General features: G+C 39.9%; 1 protein-coding gene across 9 annotated transcripts in view; it reads left to right on the forward strand.

Moving 5' to 3' along the window:
• DMXL2 (Dmx like 2) overlaps positions 1 to 20339 on the forward strand; it is a 250506-nt gene that overhangs the window by 205132 nt on the left and 25035 nt on the right. For 5 of the 9 annotated variants that reach the window (XM_040342664.1, XM_040342665.1, XM_040342666.1 and 2 more), the window contains 9 exons: positions 524 to 641; positions 1568 to 1627; positions 2427 to 2513; positions 5313 to 5434; positions 5514 to 5652; positions 11014 to 11074; positions 11170 to 11297; positions 13785 to 13862; positions 19114 to 19205. In XM_040342664.1, coding sequence (XP_040198598.1) covers positions 524 to 641; positions 1568 to 1627; positions 2427 to 2513; positions 5313 to 5434; positions 5514 to 5652; positions 11014 to 11074; positions 11170 to 11297; positions 13785 to 13862; positions 19114 to 19205 — 885 coding nt within the window. The remainder of the gene's footprint in view (positions 1 to 523; positions 642 to 1567; positions 1628 to 2426; positions 2514 to 5312; positions 5435 to 5513; positions 5653 to 11013; positions 11075 to 11169; positions 11298 to 13784; positions 13863 to 19113; positions 19206 to 20339) is intronic. The other 4 variants (XM_040342667.1, XM_040342672.1, XM_040342670.1 and 1 more) reach the window with 1 other exon arrangement.

Below are 20339 nucleotides of genomic sequence, written 5' to 3' on the forward strand. Positions count from 1 at the left end.
TTATACCAGTATGTCTGGGGATTCCTTATTGAGTTATCAGAGGCAATTATCCTGTCCTTGTCTCTGCAGCTAACTGTTGTGTGTCCCTAGCTGGGTTGTGGTTCCCTGATGCCCATTTTGTGTGTGGTTGTTATTGTTATACCTGAAGGGTTTCACATGTACTGGCACTTTAAGGCTGGCTCCACCCAGCAGCGATGACAAGGGTCAAGGGGTATAGTAGCCATCTTAGAGAGACCACATGTAGGAAGCAGATAACCTGTAATGTCCTGAGATGCATGTTGCAGTGTACAGCCTGTACTGAATAAACATCCATTGTTCCAGCCCAGAGTCTTGTGTCCCTCACAACACCGAGGATATAACAGTTATAATTCTCTTTTTACTCAGGAATAGATTTTTACTTTGTGTCTGTTGTAGTTTGGCCACATAATAAACACAATGAACATAATTAAGATAATATTCACAAATGTGATTGTTCATATTAAACATGTTCATCCTAATATACTTTTTGGAATCTGTGATACAGGTCCAAAGATTATTCTGCATTTCCTTTGAAACGTCTTTGGCATTACCTGGTCAAACAAGATATTCTGCAGGACTCCCTTATAAAATATATCTTTACAAAGAAGAGAAAGCAGAGTGAGGTAAACACTGGAAATAAACTTGTCTTTATGCTGCACATTCTTCTCTATATTTGTGTGCTTTTGTTTTGCTTTCAGTGCCTGTTTGGAATACTAGCAATTTCTAGAGCAAATATATTGTGTGTTTTTTACAAACAGAATGGTATAAAGTGACTGTACTGCTCCAAGTAAAGGGGTTGTTGGTGCCTCAAGATTTTCTATAGCTAGAGCTTATGTACCTGGTAACATTAATGCCCATTTAGCATAACACACATTTACTGTGTTGTGAAATAAACTCAGATTTTTTATTAAAAGAACCTTCACTAACCTTCAAACAAAAAGAGAAATCCTGACGGCCTGTGTTTTTTGAGAAACTTTGTCAAATGTGCTAAATATTGAAAATCCATTTTATATCCCTAAATAAGGGATTCATGTAATTCAGTGGATTTTATTGCAAGATCCTAGCATAATGTGGCTGGGCACAACCAAGCTTTTTATCCCATGATTCTGTGCAGTTGCCCTTCTATCATACATTATATATGCTTTGCTTCTCAAAGAGCAAACCCCTTTATTTTCTGAGAGCATTTGTTTGGCCGTAGCTTAAAATATGTAGAGAATTTTCTTAAGTTCCATTATTTATTTTAAAAATGGTAAGTAAATTTAAGAACACGCAGCAATGGAAAGATCTGTGTAAGTATGATTTTCTTGCTGTATTATTTTGCTTTACCATTTTATATTTGTGTATATATACATTTTTTTGTGATCTGCTCATTGTCTGTAAGTTAAAGATGTGCATTTAATGTGCATGACAAAGCATCAGAACCGTATTTGTCATGCTAATAAGATGGTTTTCAAATAGTGATCTGGAATGTCTCATTCTTTGTTTTTTTTCTTGTATGTGTTTTTTTGTGCATGTGTTTTCGTGTTTGTGACTGTGTGATGTCATGTAGTCTGTAGAAGACAATGCGGAGCGTTTCAGAGTAGTTTCCGTAACCGATCTTCAGAAAAAGGTAGTATGTCTTACAAAGGCTCCTCCACCTCTAGCACTCGCCTCCATGTTTACTGGTACCAGCATTTTATGTCTTTCATTTTGGCTGTGGTGTCTTCTGGGTGACAGGTACTTCATTGGCTTTATTTACATTGCTGATGGTATTCAGTAAATGCTCAAATTGTTAACTATAATGAGTGACCTTAAATCATGCTGGCCCCATTATTTGATGATCCACAGCAGCAAGATCTCTCGCCTTAAACAACATACAGATGCATGCTGATGCTAAAAGCTTGCATATGTACATGACAGACAGAAACCCACAACACTAGCACTGAACTCTGCCTGTCAAAGTTGCAGTCAGGGAGAGAGACCGGCTCTGATAATATTCCTCCCTCGGCAGTGGTGGCCAAAGGAGTTTTCCTCTAATCTGCCCCCTGGGCAGCCCAGGTTTAATCCCATGTACATTGCCTAAATCACAAGTATCTAATGTGTGCACCTTCAGCCTTACTAAAGCAAAGGAAGATACTTACCCTCAGCAATAACCAAGAATGCTAAACTTGCAGATTGCTCTTTTCTGGCTTTTGTTAGTTTTCTGCTTTTAACACTCTTATAAAACTTTTTTCCGGTATTATGTGTACATTGGTATGGGAAATTCCTCTTCATGTCTAACCATTGTGAGTCCATGAAGCTGCTATATCCATAAAGTGCTGGAACAAGTGAACACTGCATGTGTTAAAAACGTGTTGTGTGTGCGCTTTGGGGGAAAATAATATTTCCTCTACTTGCTGTTTTGATTCAAGAAATTTTCTTTCTTGTAGGTTGAAGCTGATCTAGGTTACCCAGGTGGAAAAGCAAAGATCATTCACAAGGAGTCAGATATTATAATGGCTTTTGCTGTCAACAAGGTAAAATGCGGAGAAATGTAAATGCATAACTAACTCTGCCTTTGAAGTGAGAAATAATACCGCTCTAAAAACTGCTGATCCCTTGGCTTTGCTTCCGTCCCACTGAACCAAAAGGGTGCTGGCTATGAGTAAGCATCACATGATGTGAAACATGTCAGCCACCTTTTTCTTGCTGTTCACCATGTTTTGACTGTATTGCTTTGGTTGTTTTTGGATTTTATTTGTACAAATAAAGACATTGTTTTAAGGAGTGCGGCAGTCCAGGACCTTCTTCTATCCAATAACTCTGCCTTTGCAAGTGATTTAGAACTGGAATAGGAAAGCCAATTTAAGCAAGCTTTGCATTTTGCTTAACCACTTAAGGGACCCGCTCATGTACATATACGTCGGTACTTTACTTGCGCGCAGAAGCGAACGCATACGTGAGTAGCGCCCGCATATGAAAACGGTGTTCAAACCACACAAGTGAGGTATCACCGCGATCGTTGGAGCGAGAGCAATAATTCTAGCCCTAGACCTCCTCTGTAGCTCAAAAGATGCAACCTATAGAATTTTTTAAAAACGTTGCCTTTGGAGATTTTTAAGGTTAAAAGTTTGACGCCATTCCACGAGCGGGCGCAATTTTGAAGCGTGACATGTTGGGTATCATTTTACTCGGCGTAACAGTATCTTTCACAATGTAAAAAAAAATTGGGCTAACTTTACTGTTTTATTTTATTAATTAAAAATGTGATTTTTTTTTTTCAAAAAAGTGTGCTTGTAAGATCGCTGCGCAAATACGGTGTGACAAAAAGTATTGCAATGACCGCCATTTTATTCTCTAGGGTGTTAGAAAAAATATATATAATGTTTGGGGGTTTTAAGTAATTTTATAGCAAAAAAAAAATATTTTAATCTTGTAAACACCAAATCTGAAAAACAGCCAAGGTCCTTAAGTGGTTAAAGAATAGCACACATGGTTAACCCGTTTAAGGATGCGTGCTGCTTTGTCATTTTAAATCTAATTTCACACATGTGTCACTTTTTTTCTTTTTTTTCTTCACTACATGTAAATGGTTGACATCTGGGCTATGTGTTTTTGAGGTGCAGCGAGTTTCTATTAATTTTAAATGGCACCGAAACACACTGTAATTTGATCTATGAATAGTTTCTAACTGCATACCTGTACTGAGACAATGGTTCAGAAGTATTGAATTCAGACACATCTAGGCAATTGGCATTTTTCAGAATAAGACTTGCAACATCAGCCTCCATGTTTCTCTCATGACAGGTTTCCTAATATAACTTCACAACTAAGAATCTCCACCACTAACCATTGAGTGATTGTAGGTGGTGAAATAATAACCTGTACCTGCATTGATTGCAAGCATTTCCTTCATTGCACAAGTGTTTATTTGCATAAGGTATCATTGTGCACTGTAGACCCCATATTGGGATCAGTGAAGGTTATTTTATGTGCTCAACAGAAAATGTTGGTTGTGCTTTGTACATTTGTCACATAGTATATATTGCTGCCACATAAAGCCGTTTTAAAATTATGGTTAAGTAATTACAGACCTCCTTTTTTTATTGATCTAACCTAATGATTTTATAATATATGATATTACATACGCTTAAACTGGTAATAAATGCTAGGTTGCAATGCGGGCACCCAAGCAGGCTTGTTTCCGAGCCACTGCCCTGCGTGCCCATTCACACACAGAGTCAAGGTTTGAGTAGTTTGGCAAAAGATCCCAGGGCAGGGCTGACGGCACTCGGTTCAAAAAGAGCTGTGTGTTAGTTTACAACAGGACTTAGTAGCTGAGTACATTTTTAGCAGATCAGTGAGTATTTTTCTATAATTCAGGATCTTTAAAAGGCTCCATGCACACTAGCCTTTTTGAAGCTCCTAGAAGCTGCTGTTAGCATTTTTCTTTCTGCTCTTAGAAGCCAAGTCGTGTTATCCTATGTGTCATTGCATGCTACATTAGGCTATTAGCATTTTTTGAGCTTCTGCTTCTAGGCGCAGAAAAAAAAAAGTTTCTTGCTCTGAACTGCTTCTAAACGCTACTAAAAGCTTTTTTTGAGCTTTTTCTTTCTTTTTTTTGTACTGCAACAACTGCCAATAAAATGCTAATGCTCCTAGATGCTTCTAAATTCTTCTAAAAGACACTAGAAGCTGGTACAAAAATGCTATTACCAGCATTTTTCATCTAGCGTTCTCTTCTAGTTTTTTTTCTAGCTTTTTTTGAGCTTATGAAAAATGCTAGTGTGCATGGAGCCTTAAAAGAAAAGTATGTTTTTTTTTTTGTTTTTTTTTTCCATAATCCTACTTACCTAGGTAGATGCAGCATCAGTCCGTTGCTGCATCTGTCCCCCAGCGCTATACTGAGAACTGAGCGATCCAACATCGCCAATGGCTCGGTTCTCACAGCTCCGTGAGCAGAGAGCTGCTGACTGTCATTCGGCAGCTCTCCGTTCTGCTCTCTCCTCACTCACTGGAGCACCAAGCTGTGGAGGGGCGGGGAGGGGGCCGTCTCAGGCTCTCAGCAGCTCTGGCGGATCCAGACTTGTCGAGATGACGCAATGCCTGGACTGATTTCTGTGACCTCTGCTAAAAACGGGTCACAAGAGTGCAAAACAAATTGCACACCTGTGATTCATAGGAGAAGCCCAGCCAAAAGAACTTTGGATGGACTTCTCCTTTAAGGGATAAACAATGGGAAAATGTTCATGTATTGCATATGTTTTTTTTTTTTTTTTTTTTATTTGCCCCCACATACACCTAAAACAAAGCTCTATTGTATGTGTTTCATTTAGGCGAACTGTAATGAGATTGTCCTTGCCTCTACACATGATGTACAAGAACTTGATGTGTCGGCCCTCCTTGCTGCACAGCCCTATGTGTGGATTGGGGAAGAATATGACAGAGAATCTAAAAGGTTTTTTTTCTCCCATCACTAATTCAGTGTTATTTTTTAATATATAAAGTCAGTACTAAAGAGTTCTCTTCTTTCCTAGTTCTGATGACCTTGATTTCAGAGGATCAACCACTGCCATTCATCAGACAGGTGTAGCTACTTTTAACATTGAAAAAATGCAAGCCTCTTCATCCATGCCTTGGCTTGGAAGTGGACAGACAAGCACCGGAGCTGGCATTGTAGGCACAATTTATATTGTTACATATATGTTTTCAGTGCATTATTTCACCCTTAGCCCGTCATAAACTCATAGGGCCAGATCCACATACATGTAGATCGGCGCAGCGTATCAGAGATACACTACGCCGCCGTACCTTACCTGGCGCATTTTCGAATCCTCAGCGGTTTTGTGCCGTAAGTTATGGCGGCGTAGTGTATTTCTGGCGGCGGATTTCAAATTGGGCGGGTTTTATTTAAATGAAGCGCGTCCCCGCGCCGAATGAAATGCGCATGCGTCGTCAAGAAATTTTCCGCCGTGCTTTGCGTGAAATGACGTCGCAACGACGTCATTTTTTGAACTTAGACGTGAGTTACGTCCATCTCTATTCACGGACGACTTGCGCAAAAAAAAATAAAAAATTACATTTCGACACGGGAACGACGGCCATACTTAACATGGCAATTCTATCTATACGCCGCAAAATACCAGCTTTAACTATACGCCGGAAAAAGCCGACTACAGACGACGTTAGAAAATGCGACGGCCGCGCGTACGTTCGTGGATCGTCGTAAATCGCTAATTTGCATACCCGACACGGAAAACGCCACCCAGCGGACGCCAAAGTATTGCATCTTAGATCCGAAGGCGTACAAAGACGTACACCTGTCGGATCTAACCCAGAAGCCGTCGTATCTTGTTTTGAGGATTCAAAACAAAGATACGACACTGGAATTTCGAAATTATGCGGCGTATCAATAGATACGCTGGCGTAATTTCTTTGTGGATCTAGCCCATAGTTTACTAAAAGTGAGTATATAGCATGCTTTGTTATAGGTGGAACAGTTTTATCTTTTTAAGCCTATAATTAGCAATATGGCTTTAACTTCTCTGCAAATTACCTTTTTATAAGCTTTTTTTTTTTTTTTTTTTATTAATAACTGTGTATACAATAGTCTCCAGTGCCTTATGAACCTTATGTGTGAGAGCTTGTTTTCCGCCACTTGCATTTTACCATTCAGTTTTTTCCATTATGCCTGGTCCTACGAATGCATTGCTTTGTAGTACATTGCAGTGAAGTTCTGTATTCTGCATTTTGAGTATTTACACTTGCAGCTTGCCATTTATGTATGTAGAAGTGGTATCTTTTAAAGATGCAACACACAAATAACCCAATGTTTTCTGCTGGGAACAAACCTTGAAATATGCTAAACTTGAACCGTTAAAAAAAAATAAATAAAAAAAACGATTTAAAACCAACTGATTGCTAGAGGCAACTAGAAATATTACCTGTTGGTAATAGGGGTTTTCACATTAGGCCATTTTAGTGTTCACAAATGAAGCAGCAGTATCTTCAAATGTGAAATGTATTGGCCAATGTAAACAAGTGTCTCAGTGATTTTTTTTTTTTTTTTTTATTGGATGGAGAACTATTTGGCACCAACTGTACTTTGTGAGATTTCATTAAAGCGGAGTTCCGGCCACAATTTCACTTTTTAAATATAAATACCCCTGTAATACACAAGCTTAATGTATTCTAGTAAAGTTAGTCTGTAAACTAAGGTCCGTTTTGTTAGGTTGTTACAGCATTTAGACACTTTATAAAATAGAAATTGACTGGGGCCATCTTAAGTGTGGGCATCATGAAGCCAGACTGTATGACTTCCTGGATTTCAGCCTTGCACATGCTCAGTGCTGCACAAGCAGTGTCAGATCAGGTTTCAGCACCTGTGCTGTCCAAGTCACATGATTCTTTGAGACTGGGGAGTGCACAGACTCCTGGAAAGTTACACCCACTACATTCCCAGGAGTCTGTGCGGTGTAGGTTAGGAATCATTAAGCACCTAGGTGCAGGAAGTGGGAAGATTAACTATTCTGCCTAGCAACAACACTTTGAAGGCATCTAAAAAAAAAAAAAAATTTCATAAAGGACTAATGACATTTTTTTAAAACTACTGATGTAATGTTATATTTATGGGTGGAACTCCCCTTTAAAGGGGAGTTCCACCCACAATTTCACTTTTTAAATATAAATACCCCTGTAATACACAAGCTTAATGTATTCTAGTAAAGTTAGTCTGTAAACTAAGATCTGTTTTGTTAGGTTGTTAGAGCATTTAGATAGTTCATAATCTAGAAATAGACCGTGGGCATCATGAAGCCAGACTGTATGACTTCCTGGATTTCAGCTTTGCATATCTCGCACATGCTCAGTGCACAAGCAATGTAATAGGTTTCAGTCAGGTTTGCAAGGACTACTGGGAAACATGATGCCTATCCCAGAAACCCTTGCAAATAGCCTAGGCTAATAAGGATGAGGAAGTAATGAAGGACTACAAAATAAAGGTATTTACAAGCAACAAATTAAATAAAAATTGTCCATTCTGAACACTATGAGATTAGAGCATGCAGCACAGACAAACATAAAAAAATGGGTGGAACTCCACTTTAACTACTTTCAGGACCTTGTGTTTTTTTTTTACATTTTATTGCTGTATTTTTCCCTGCTAACTTATCTTATCTCACCTCAGCCTAATACATGCACTTTAAAAACAATATAGTTTGCATATAGTTTTTCTTTCTCATTCAATGAGGGACACGGGAACTCGGATACAGTCAGATTATATTGCTCTCTACAGATCATTTGAACACTGGAAAACATGCAACTCCTCCCCCTATTCAGTGTGTTTTAGTTTATTGCTAGTGTTCTAGTTAGTTAGAGGCCTTTTGTTCAGTTTTGCTAAAAAAAAAAGTGTGCCTATTTTTTGATAGCTTTTCGTGGATTTTTTCCTTTTGTGACTTCATTCAAGATTCTTTGCTACACTGCTGCTTGAACTCGTCCCTTTATTGCCTCTATTCAGATCAGTGTTATCTCAACTTAGCTTTGGAAGCTGTGCCTGGACCTCACTGCACTGGACATGTGAGCAAGGCTGGAATGTGACCTTCAGACACTAGTTTCTGCATTGTGGTGCTTTCCAGATCTGAAGTGTCAAGCACTGAATTCATTCACTGGATGAAGAGATGTGCGCATGTGCTTGTCTTTCTTGCTATTTAGCCTGAGGAAAGCACTATCCCACCCCCTTGGGACCCTAATATCTGTCCAGCTAAGGACTCTTTTGGAAAGATATGGGAGTCCCACCTATGGCAGGACAAGTAGCCTGTTCCTATACTGTATGACACTAAAGCCTAGTACACACGGGCCCGTGTGTAGTGGCAGCCAGCCCAATAAAAGCGGCCAGGCATGCTGGAAAATCAGCAGCCGATCAGCGCTCTCAGCCAATGGCTGAGAGTGCTGAGAGGTGAGATCTGGCAGGGGGGCCATCCCCCTGTCAGAATACAATAGCTCCAATTATTAGTACAGCGGCTCTGTTCTGAGATGTCAGTTTTTGAATGAAAAAAAACCTAGTAGTGTGCACTAGGCTTAAAGTGGAGGTTCCACAAAAAAAAAAATTTGCTTAAAAATGTAGATTACACCTAAAAAATAAATAAAAAAAATGTACCCACCTTGAAATGCCTGTTGCTATGCGGTCCCGCAAAATCTGCCTTCCTATCCACCGAGGATCTTGACGTCGGCTCTCTCGGCTCTCGTCGCTAATGCTCCTGGGAAATGTAGTCAGATGATACCGTGCGCCTCCCCTGTGAAACTCAATTGGTTGACGGCGTGGCGCTGTAGGACGGGCGGCGCTTTACTATTCGTTGATCCAGAAATCCAGGAAGTAATTGCTTGTCGGATTCATTATGCCCACAAGCAAAATGACATCCATCAGAACAACAAAATATAAAGTGTTCTTTGCTGAGGATCTGCGGAACGGGAGGTCATTTAGACATAGTAAGTGACACTATTTATACGGCCACAACGAGTAATGAACGAACATACTTAAAAAAAATGCAAAATGTAGTGGAAACCCCGCTTTAAGACTTCTACTCTCAACCTCGTTATCTTCTATGAAGACACTGCATTGGCATCTAGCCCTTTGCTCTGCACATCAAAGCAAGTCCGCTTGTGATGGTGGGGGGGCAACCTCTTCCTAAGCATCTGCCGAGCCACGCCCCAATGTGTTTTACTCCGCCCCTCGCAGCTTAATCACAGGGCTTTGAGGGGTGGAGCAAAACGTGTTGGAGGCATGCCCTGCTACGAGGGGCAGAGCAAAACACATTGGGGGTGTGCCCAGGCTGAGGTTGCCACACACTATCACGAGGGTGCTTACCTTGATGTGCGGCTTAAAGCCTGAGTGGCTCACACACAAGTTTTTTGGTCATAGCCCGTTGAACTGTTAGTCTCTGCACAAAAGGGTGTGTTCCTCAGTGCTCCACATCAGTATTGCAGGCATAAATCTTCACTGAAGGAATGTGTGCCTCCCTTGTTAGCAGTTGGAACATTCCAGGGACCTTGCTAAAAGCACCAACCGTTGGTGCTAGAATATGTCCTTCGTGGGACTTGATCACCTAGAGAATGTTCCTCCTGCTGTGGCTGGTCGGCAGCCTCTTGACAAATTTTTACAGATGCCATCCCCCATTCTATCCTTATTTAGGTGCATTTTTTTTTTTTTTTTTTTGCAGTGTGGCTGTTTTTTGTTTAACTTTGGCAAGTCAGGTGTTTCCTAGGGTCATTTGTGATCAAGAATAGGCAAGTCCTGCAAATTTCCTTTGTAAGGCCTCAGACACAACCAGGCTTGTGTTTGTTTTTTCTTTTTTGTAAGATTATCTGTCATGCGCCCTTTCCCCTCTCAGGCAGGCTGACTTAGTGGAATTGTGCTCTTGAGTTCTCAGCAGGTCTTTGCTCCAATGTTATTCTGTTTTTTCCTTACCAGACAGTTATTTTGTTCCGCCTGCTTTTGCTGATTTTTTATTTCACAGCCTTTTACGTATTCAGGCCCAGTGTCCCTTTGGGTAAGGTCATTTATACTTATCCTGGTCTTGAGCACTGGGGCGATCTTCTTATGCCTTTTCTTTGTCATTGGCAGTTACCTCTTTCTTGTAGTCATCTAGTTCAGATTCAGGCATCAGTTCTTCAGGTGGTCCAAATTTGCAGATAGGTTCCAGTTCCTCTTGTGGACCTGCCAGCGGCTGTCCAACTGCTTTTTGAAAGCGAAAGAAAACAATATTTTTGTATTTACCCCAAAATACATTTATTGGAGTCTATTGAGGGGCATAGGTCCCATCCCCTGTATTTCCTTGATGTCTTTTTCATGGTACTGCTTTTGACATGCTGGGTAGTGTCCAAATCTCCTCTAGGTAACAATATAACCTTGTATCTGAATTCCTGTGTCCCTCAATGCAATCAATACATTTATTTTATGGGAAGTACAAACATCTTTAAAAAAATATTTTTTATTTTCCTGAACTTTCAAATATTTTTTTTTTTCTGTGTTATTCCAAAAAGCTGATAAAAAGGAATCTGAATAATGTCAAAAGAATGGCTTCACACCCTGTCCACCAGTACTGTAAGTATGAGATTCAAATAGAAAATCGAAATATTCCTAAAGAATATGAAACGTAGAACCAGAACACTGACATGGTTTCATCCACTTTACATTAGATCTCACTGGTGCTCAGGATGGCAGTGTTCGTATGTTTGAATGGAATCGACCACAACAACTTTTATGTTTCCGCCAAGCTGGCAATGCTCGGGTAACCAGATTATACTTTAACTCCCAAGGCAACAAGGTTTGTTTTTTATCTTGTGTTATAATGTTTGGATTACTATACTTCTCTGTGGGTTGTTTTCATGTGACTAGCTGTTGCCTCCCTTTGGTAGACACAAAAAGGGGGCATTATGAATTCTATAGTGAAGGAAATATTACCGTTGAATAGTAACAGTGTGATCCAAGAATCTGATTGCCATCTTCAGTACTTAACTTCCTGCTGTAGTTTTCACAGATCAGGCACATTTTGCACCATGTGAATTTGACTGCCTTCTGTACCTTATTGTGAAATTCTGCAGAATTACTTGACACTACGGGGTCTATTTCTAAAAAACATTGTATAACTATTCGTCCAGCTAAATGTCATGTACAATTATTCTATGTGAATTAACCAGATTTTGTGGGAATGGGGAAAAATCAAATGCTGTTAAGTTATTTTCTTGGTTCAAACGTTTAGGTATTTAAAAAAATTTCTTTCACTAAATCAGCACAAGGTACAGTACTTTTAGTCCAAAGTGTCCCTTGTGCTTGTGCTGGCTGTCATAGCTGAAATCCTCTGCCCCCCTTCCCATATCCCACACGTGTACTCCTCTGTTGCTGCGAGGGTTAATAGAACCAAGGGACCTGCCACAGTCACTCCTCAAGCGTACTGATTATGTCCATCCTGTCCACCTTTCTCCTCCATTCATAGAGCTGTACTATAACATCCAGGAATGAAAAGCTATGAAGGAAGCGATGGGTGTATGAATGAAAGGTCTGTCTCCTTCATTCATAGAGCACTTTTTATCCAGGAAGCTATAGTACAGCTTCTATGAATGGAGGAGAGGAAGGCGGAAAGGGCAGACACAGTCACGGTGCCTGTTCAGGTACCTCAGCTTTATGAACCCCTGCAGCACCAGAAGATTATAGCTGCAAGGTATGGGAGGAAGGCAGAATTTTCGCTATGACCACTGGCACCAGCACAAGGGACACTTCAGATTAAATGTAAATACCATCACGTGTGCTATATATATATCTACTTAAACTTAGGCTTTAAAGTGTAAGTTCACCTCTTCAGAAAAAAATGGAGAGGTGAACTAACATCATACACCCTCCCCACCCGAGTCCCTGCTATAATTGCCTCCATGGGTGATGAGCTGTCTGTGCTCACTCAGGTGGTGTTGCGATCTGGGTATTCGAATTTCCTGCTCTTCTTCCCCTTCATTCTGTAGGGCTTTTGGGACAGATCAGAGTGATTCCCATTTGTCTAAGTGGTCTTGTGCCGTTGACCAATCAGAATCGATCTGATCCGTGTTAGAAGCCCTGAAGGAAGAGGAGCAGGGATTTTAAATCCCATGAACGCTATCCTGACTGCATGGCACTGACAGCTCATCACCCACGGATTTAGGTACAGTGGGAACTGGAGGTTGTTAAGGAGGGTGCAAAGTGTGTATTCACCTTTTCATTGTTTCAGAAGAGGAGAACTAATCCTTTATTATATACTTTGAGTAGGTTATGTCCATCTCGAGTATCCAAAACATACTTTACAACATTTTCTCATTTCAAAGTCTGCATGAGCTAGCCCAGAATTTTCAGATGTTGGAGTTATTGCTACTAGTGTTTGATGACATAATTGTGGAATCGGGGCTTCATTCAAAGCATGACTGTAGAAGAGTTAACGTGACTTTATTTCAGCTCAGCATCAATCACTGGTCAGGTCAATGAACAACCTGTCTTGCATGATTTCCTTGAGTTGTAGTTTCAGGCAGCAGTAAAGTAAATCATGTGGAAGCCAATGATGGACATTGTCACTTGGGCACAAAGAAGAAACCAGGGCCAAGCATAGACTTTATATCAGTGGAGTTCTGGGTTAGACATATATCTTTTTGGGCATAAGAGTGGCTGGTATTTGGAATATGATGAGAAGCAACTTAAGCTGATCATAGATGTATCGATAATTAGCTGGTTCAGGAAGGACGGACGAATTTCTGTTCATCTATGGCCTTTCCTACTCGAGAGAAGTTGGTCTTAAGATTGACTTCTCTTGAATGGGAATGTTGAAAAATATCATTTGATCAGCACATGCAGCCAATCAGCAGATCGGTGTATTCTGACAGTGGAGGAGTCCAAGCTGTTAGAATACGATAACACAGCGGCCGAGCCATGGTGTGTGCATCAATGAACACACACAGCCCAGCACAGGCGCGAACCCACACGTGTGCCACTGTGGTTGCACATGGAGAAGAGGAGCTGAGAATCTTGGCTGGGGACCCCAGAAGAGGAGGTTCAGGGCTGCTCGGTACAATACCCATGCACAGAGCAGATAAGTAAACATCTTATTTGATTTTGGTAAAAAAAAAAAACAGCTTTAAAGCCAACATATTAAAACCAACACACTGTGCTTTGTTGTATGAAATGGGAAAATATCATTAAGTTCAGTAAGATGAAGCAATATGTGTGGTTTTATAATGTTAAATGCATGTCCTTAAAATATATAATGATCTTTTTTGTGTTTTGTTATACTTTGCAGTGTGGTGTTGCAGATGGAGAAGGATTTTTAAGCATTTGGCAAGTAAACCAAACAACCTCTAATCCAAAACCTTATTTGGTAAGTTGTTGCATAGTAAGGTTGAAAAAAAGGCACCTGTCTATCCAGTTTAGCCTTGAGTGTGTCTGTGTATCACTACCATTTTCTATAGCCCTGTATATTGCCCTTGCTAAGAAATGCATTTTTTTTTATTATTTGTTGGAAGAAGAGGAAATTGGCTTTAGATACATATTCAGTATCCTTTCAAGTTTGAATAGCAATTGAATACCTGCCCTAACTCAAGCCTATGTATTTGGTTTTCACCTAGTCTGTGAAAGTCCATCCGTAGGAGGCAAACAATGTTGATTTTTCAGTGCAGTTTCATGGGAAAAAATATTCAGTCTTTTTAGCCAGCTGTATATAAGATAACTATTGCTTTGCCCTTGGATGGCTCTTTTCAACCATCAATTTGTAGTGTATAAAAGATAGCAGACATGTCTTCACCTGAGCAGGGACCTTCAGAACTATGTTTCAGCTATAACCAAGGTTGTTTATGTACAAGGCCTGGTTTTTTTTTTTATAAAATACTCTGCTCTAAACACAATAAGAAGGACTTCTGCTCTGAAGGTAATTTTTATGTTTACAGCTGCAGGCAGAATGATAACCGGATTTAACCTTTACAGCATAATTGCTTCAGATATGTATTCACATTGAAGATGTTGAACCCAATTATAATCATGGCTTTCCTGCAGACCTTAAATTGCTCAGTTCGTTTTTTCTGTCCCTTCATGGTTGCAGTGGAATCAAGTTACCCTTTTCCTTTAAAACCCAGAGCAATCAGCCATTTCGGCAAATCCACTAAAATGTATTTAAAGCTCTTTGATTGCTGAGTTTCACATCATGTCTATCATACTACTTCCAGTCATATTTGTAGGTTCTGGATAAATAAAAATATAATTGAATTTTAAGTGGTTTGTGTGAACAGGGTTTTGTTGCATGGGTAGCAGTGGAAAATAGGCTAAGGTGTTTGGTATATATTTAAAAAAAATTAATGTAGCTAGGCCAATTTTGTACTATATTTACATTTATACTTCGAAGGTTGAAAAAAAACATGGCATTCATTCATGTGTTTTGTACTTGTATACTTAAAGTGGTTGTAAAGTCAGAAGGTTTTTAATTTTTAATGCAATCCATGCCTTAAGATAAAAACCCTTCTGTGTGCAGCTGCCCCCCTCAGCCCCCCTAATACTCACCTGAGCCCCATCTCTATCCAGCGATGTCCACAAGTGCCTCGTCAGTCTGGGACACTCCCTCCTGATTGGTTGAGACACAGCAGTGGCGCAATGGATCTCACTGCCATCAAACTCAGCCAATCAGGAATGAGAGGGAGCAGGGCTTGGCCATGGCTCCATGTGTGAATGGATACACGAAACTGCAGCTCAGCTCGGTTGCCCCCATAGTATGCTGCTTGCTGTGGGGGAACTCAACAGGAGGGAGGGACCGGGAGCTCCAGCCAGGGACCCAAGAAGAGTGATTGGGCCACAGCTATCACATGTTATCTAGCACCCTTTACCATGTGATTAGTTGCAGCCCATCCCAGATCCTAATAGTAATGCCAATTATAGCAGTTTAAAGCTATTGCTAAAAATACGTGATCATCACTGTGTTTTTTTTTTTTAATGGGTGGTGAAACTGAAATACTCTGAAAGTATTTTAAAAAATATCACTATCCCCGATCACCGGCACACCAGTAACATGACACTGTACTGCACTAGTGACAGTATGTAAACAAACATATATATATATATATATATATATATATATATATATATATATATCGTGACCCCCCTGCTTTTTTCATTTCTTAATTATCCAAAAAATTGTGACATAAAATTGCAGCTTTAAAAACATGCACTGCAAACTCATTGCACTTTTAGAACTGCACACCGAATGTGGGGATTGAGACGTTAACAAGCCCTATATGGGCATTTTGTGTGTGTTTTATTCTTATATATAGTAATGTTACAGAGCTACTGTAACTACGTACAGTACTGTTAAAGCTGAGCTCGAGCCTTATCTTCAGCCTTGCACAGTTGTGCAGTCTCCTCTCCTGTACCGAATAAGATTACTCTGATTTCACTGCACGCTGAGAGCTTTTCACAGTGTGTATTAGTAGCTGCAGCAAGTCACATAGTCAGTTTCAGGTCCTGGAAGGAGGACTGCCAAGGTCATTTAACCATTTCCTTTTTAAGCTGTCGCTGGTCCATCCATTTCACTTGGATTTTTTTTATATAACAAATATGTTATACTTACCTCCACTGTGCAGTTCGTTTTGCACAGAGTGGCCCCAATCCACGTCTTCTGGGGTCCCTCGGCAGCTGTCTCTGGCTGCGCTGCTTTCAATCCATCCGCTCTAGCCAATCAGCGGCCAGGCTGAGCGGCGAAGAGGATGTCAGGGCCGAGCGCGGGACTTTCGAGGGGTCAGGTAAGTATAACGGGGGGCCAGTATGTTCGAAAGTTTTTTCATCTTAATGCATTAAGGTGAAAAAACGTTTTCCTTTATAACCCCTTTAAGCTATTTTCACATGGATTCTCAGCATCACTTGTGGGCGATACCTAGAATGGTCTGCATGCAAAGGCAGCCTGCCTAGGAAAGCAAGAAAGCACACTCCTGACTGATATCCATCCAGTCAAGATCTGCCTGCTATGCATAGAGGCCCAGTGATGCTGTCACTGGGTCTAAAATAATGTAATATACAGCAAACACATTGTTTTTCTCTTATTTTCATTAGCATGGTGATTGTGGGGGGGTTGGGGCAGAGTGGTTGAGAGGATGAGGAATAATTTATAATCAAATTAAGCGTAATCGGTTCTAAAAATATCCATAGTGTGATTGCATATTTTTACTGGCAAGCTTTTACACACCTTATCTGTGTAGTCACTTGTTTAAACAAGCATGCTAAAGTTAATGAGATTCTACAGAGCGTTATACAAGTATAATAAAATCCCCTAGAAACTAGACTTCTTGTTTACATAGTTACATCCTATTTACAATAAAAAGGAAAATACACTGGTCATCTTTTCCTTTCTCTCACGGCCAATATTAATCCATGGGAAAGCAAACATTCTTTATAAGTCTGATAAATTAAAAAAACATTCCCAAAAACACTTTAGACAGTCACTAGAATGTATTAACTACCAAGTAACAGGAAGGGCGTGTTATTTCACCCTTGTGTCACTGCAGTTCTAAATGGCTTAATTCTCAGTAATGCAATTATATCAATGTTTGTAAAAAAAACTTGAAGAAGCATAAAGATGTGGTGGGGAAATGCAGATGACCTTTCATGCGTACTACCTCTACCTTATATCAACAGCACATAATGTGGTTACTGCCATAGACCCTGCTCACCAGTTATGGTACATGAATGGTAATCCTAACATGCCTTTTTTCCTAAAGGGCAACTCCGCTGCAGATGAGTTAAAATCTAGAACAAACATATAGGTTACAAAGATTCCTCTGCTGTTTAAGTTGTTTTCAGTCATGCCTTTTTTTCAGAGTGCTAAGTTGATGGGCATGCATGCTATAATGACATTAGTTCCAGTGTCTTAACAAAAGAAACCGTCCAACCAATTATGTCATCAGGAAATTATCATTTTTTGGTGGAACACTGCTCAGGTCCTGCCCAGCAGGAAGTGATGTTTTTATAAAAAAAATATATATATAGAATGTTAACTTCTTCCTGCCCACGCTACTTTAGGATGGATGGCTGTAGGCGGCACGCTCTGTGCTCGGCAAGTTCTTCAGGCCTTTACGCGTGATCAGCTGTCAGCCAATGACAGTTTAAAAGGAAAATCTGCTCTGAACCCTATAAAACTAAATAAATAAATGATCAAGTGAACAAATGTGTTGCAAATTAATGATGATCAAGATAATATAAAAAAAAAACATAAGTGAAGTGGTACAGCAACTAAAAAACCTTAAATATTCAGTCCATAAAAGTGTAAAACAAAAATAGTGTGCTACCACATAAATGAGGGAAAAAACCTTAATGAGAGAAAAATAGATACAATGTCCTAAACAAGCAATTAGGGATCCAAAAAATGATCGGAGTAGCTTCACAATTCCCGGTATCCACAATTACAACAGAATGACAACTTGTCTGCAGGTAAGATTTTCTGTTCATCAAAGAAAATAAGGCAATCACTGCCGCTTACCAAATCTGTTGGATCTCAGGTAATAGAGATCAAATAGGCATGTCAGAACACCATCAGCCAGATAGGGATCAGCATCTGAAGTTTCCAATGAAGGTGCAGATATCCCGTCCAAGCTATGCAAAACTCCTTTTTCAATGAATTTTACACATCAAATGGATATCCAAACTTGCTCACCATACCGGTATTGTTAATAGGGGCAGAAAGAGAGGCTTCATGGTGCAGTCCGTTTAAAAGATTTATTACTCCAAATCAGAACATAACATCAAGCTAAAAACAAAGTTCCACACAAAAAAGCAAAACCACAGCACATAGCCTAACTGGCTCAAGTATGATAGCATCTAGGATAGTGACTCCGCTCAAGTGGAGTGTAGTCACTATCCTAGACGCTATCATACTTTTACACATGGCACAGCAAAAACTAAACTGACTCAAGTGTATGAGGCCATGCCACAACCACATGCCTACTGGGCACTTTTACCCCTTTCCAGTCCAGGCCAATTTTCAGCTTGCATGCCCTTTTTTAGGTGGGTGATTGGAAGTGTGGGGTGGGGGGTGCTGTAAAACTGCAACCCCCTGGCCACCCATTTTAACAAGCCCTAAAGGTGAATCTCTCCAGTGGGCAACAAACAGCAGTAAAGACCTGATAGATATTTTTAATCCTGCCCAACTCAATCTAAACAGCTAGAGTTACTCTTTAAAGCAGGATTATGAAAGTAGTATTATAAATCATGCATCTTCTGGTGCCCGCACACACTCTTTATTCAAGCTCAGATATACCAAGTCAGTGGTATTTCAATACTGCAAACCAGATCATAGTTTTACTGTATTCTGCTCCTTCTGCTGTCACAGTCTCCTTACTGGGCCACCCTCACATTCTGCAGCCAACTGGAAAAAGAGAAGCTATTATCCTCTATTAGCCTACTGCCAAATTGTTGTGGATTAGAAGCCCATTGGTTTAAATTACAAAATTGTTTGTATAGTAATATTTGTGGTAACATTTTTTTTTTTAAATGGATATTGATTATTGTGTTTCAATAGTGTGTTCTTTAGAATAAGTCATTATTTCTGATACAGTAATGAAGCATTTCTTATTCCGTAATTTCTTTCCTTTTTTAAGAGTTGGCAGTGCCATAGTAAAACGACGAGTGACTTTGCCTTTATTACCTCATCTAGCTTGGTGGCAACATCAGGGCAATCAAATGATAACAGGTAAGTTTTTTTTTTTTTTTTTTTTTTTTTTTTTTTTAAACCCAGTTGGTTAATATAGTACATTTTAATTACAGCAGAATCAATATTAAAAAAAGAGCAGCATCCATCTTCTTTTAAAAATCCTTTAGAATTTGCTTTTCTGATAGTAAATATGTCGCATTTCAGCACCATAGCTGATCACCTTAAACTGCATGAGTGACAGAATTTATATATCAATTCTATCTAGAGTTCTAACTCCCTGCTAGTACCGACATTTGCTGCAAGTCACTGTAATGGAGGTGTCCACATGCTGATGTGCAATTTAAATTAATTTAAAGTGGAGTTTCCATCCCCAATTTTTTTTTCATTATTGTGCTCATTAGACCTAAAAAAAAATGCTATGCGGTCCCACGAAATCTGCCTTTGCAATCACCTAGGATTCTGACATCATCTCCCTCTAATGCTCCTGGGAAATGTGTGTCATCATTTCCCAGGATGCAGTGCACTACCCAATTTATTTAATTATTACTATTTGTTTATGAATCGCACATATACCACCAGTCGGTGGTGCCAAAGCGCTTAGTGACAGATTGCCCGGATGTTCTGGCGAGAGTAGCATAAATTAACGAAACTGCAGCAGAGCAGAGGAGAAGACAAAGAAGAAAAGGGAGAGGGAGAAAAAGATTTAGAAGTCAGCGAATAAATGAACAGAAGAAAATTAGCCTAGAAATGGAATGCTTGGCAGAATAGCCAGATCTTCAGCTTTTTTCTGAACGTATATAGGCTTGGGGAGATGCGAATGTTGAGCGGGGTTTGGTTCCAGAGAGTTGCCCCCGCAGAGCCAATCCGTTTTCCTCCAATGGAAATTAGCCTGTCGGTATTGCCAGTAGTTAGGGCTCCCCATCCAAGACTTCCAGGAAGTAAGTGCTTGTGGGCTTCACAATGCCCACAAGCAAAATGACAACGGTGTGGACATAGTTTTATAAACTATCTTTTTTGAATAACTATGCGGAGTGGCGGCGGATTGTAAAATAGTAAGTGACCAGATTTATATTATAAAAACGCATGATGAAAGGACATGCATTTAAAAAATGCTCATTGTGGTTGGAACCCCGCTTTAAAGTCCTGAAATTGGAAAGCAGGTATTATACTAGT

Source organism: Rana temporaria, chromosome 3, assembly GCF_905171775.1.
Source record: "Rana temporaria chromosome 3, aRanTem1.1, whole genome shotgun sequence".
Classification (NCBI taxonomy): Eukaryota; Metazoa; Chordata; class Amphibia; order Anura; family Ranidae; genus Rana; species Rana temporaria.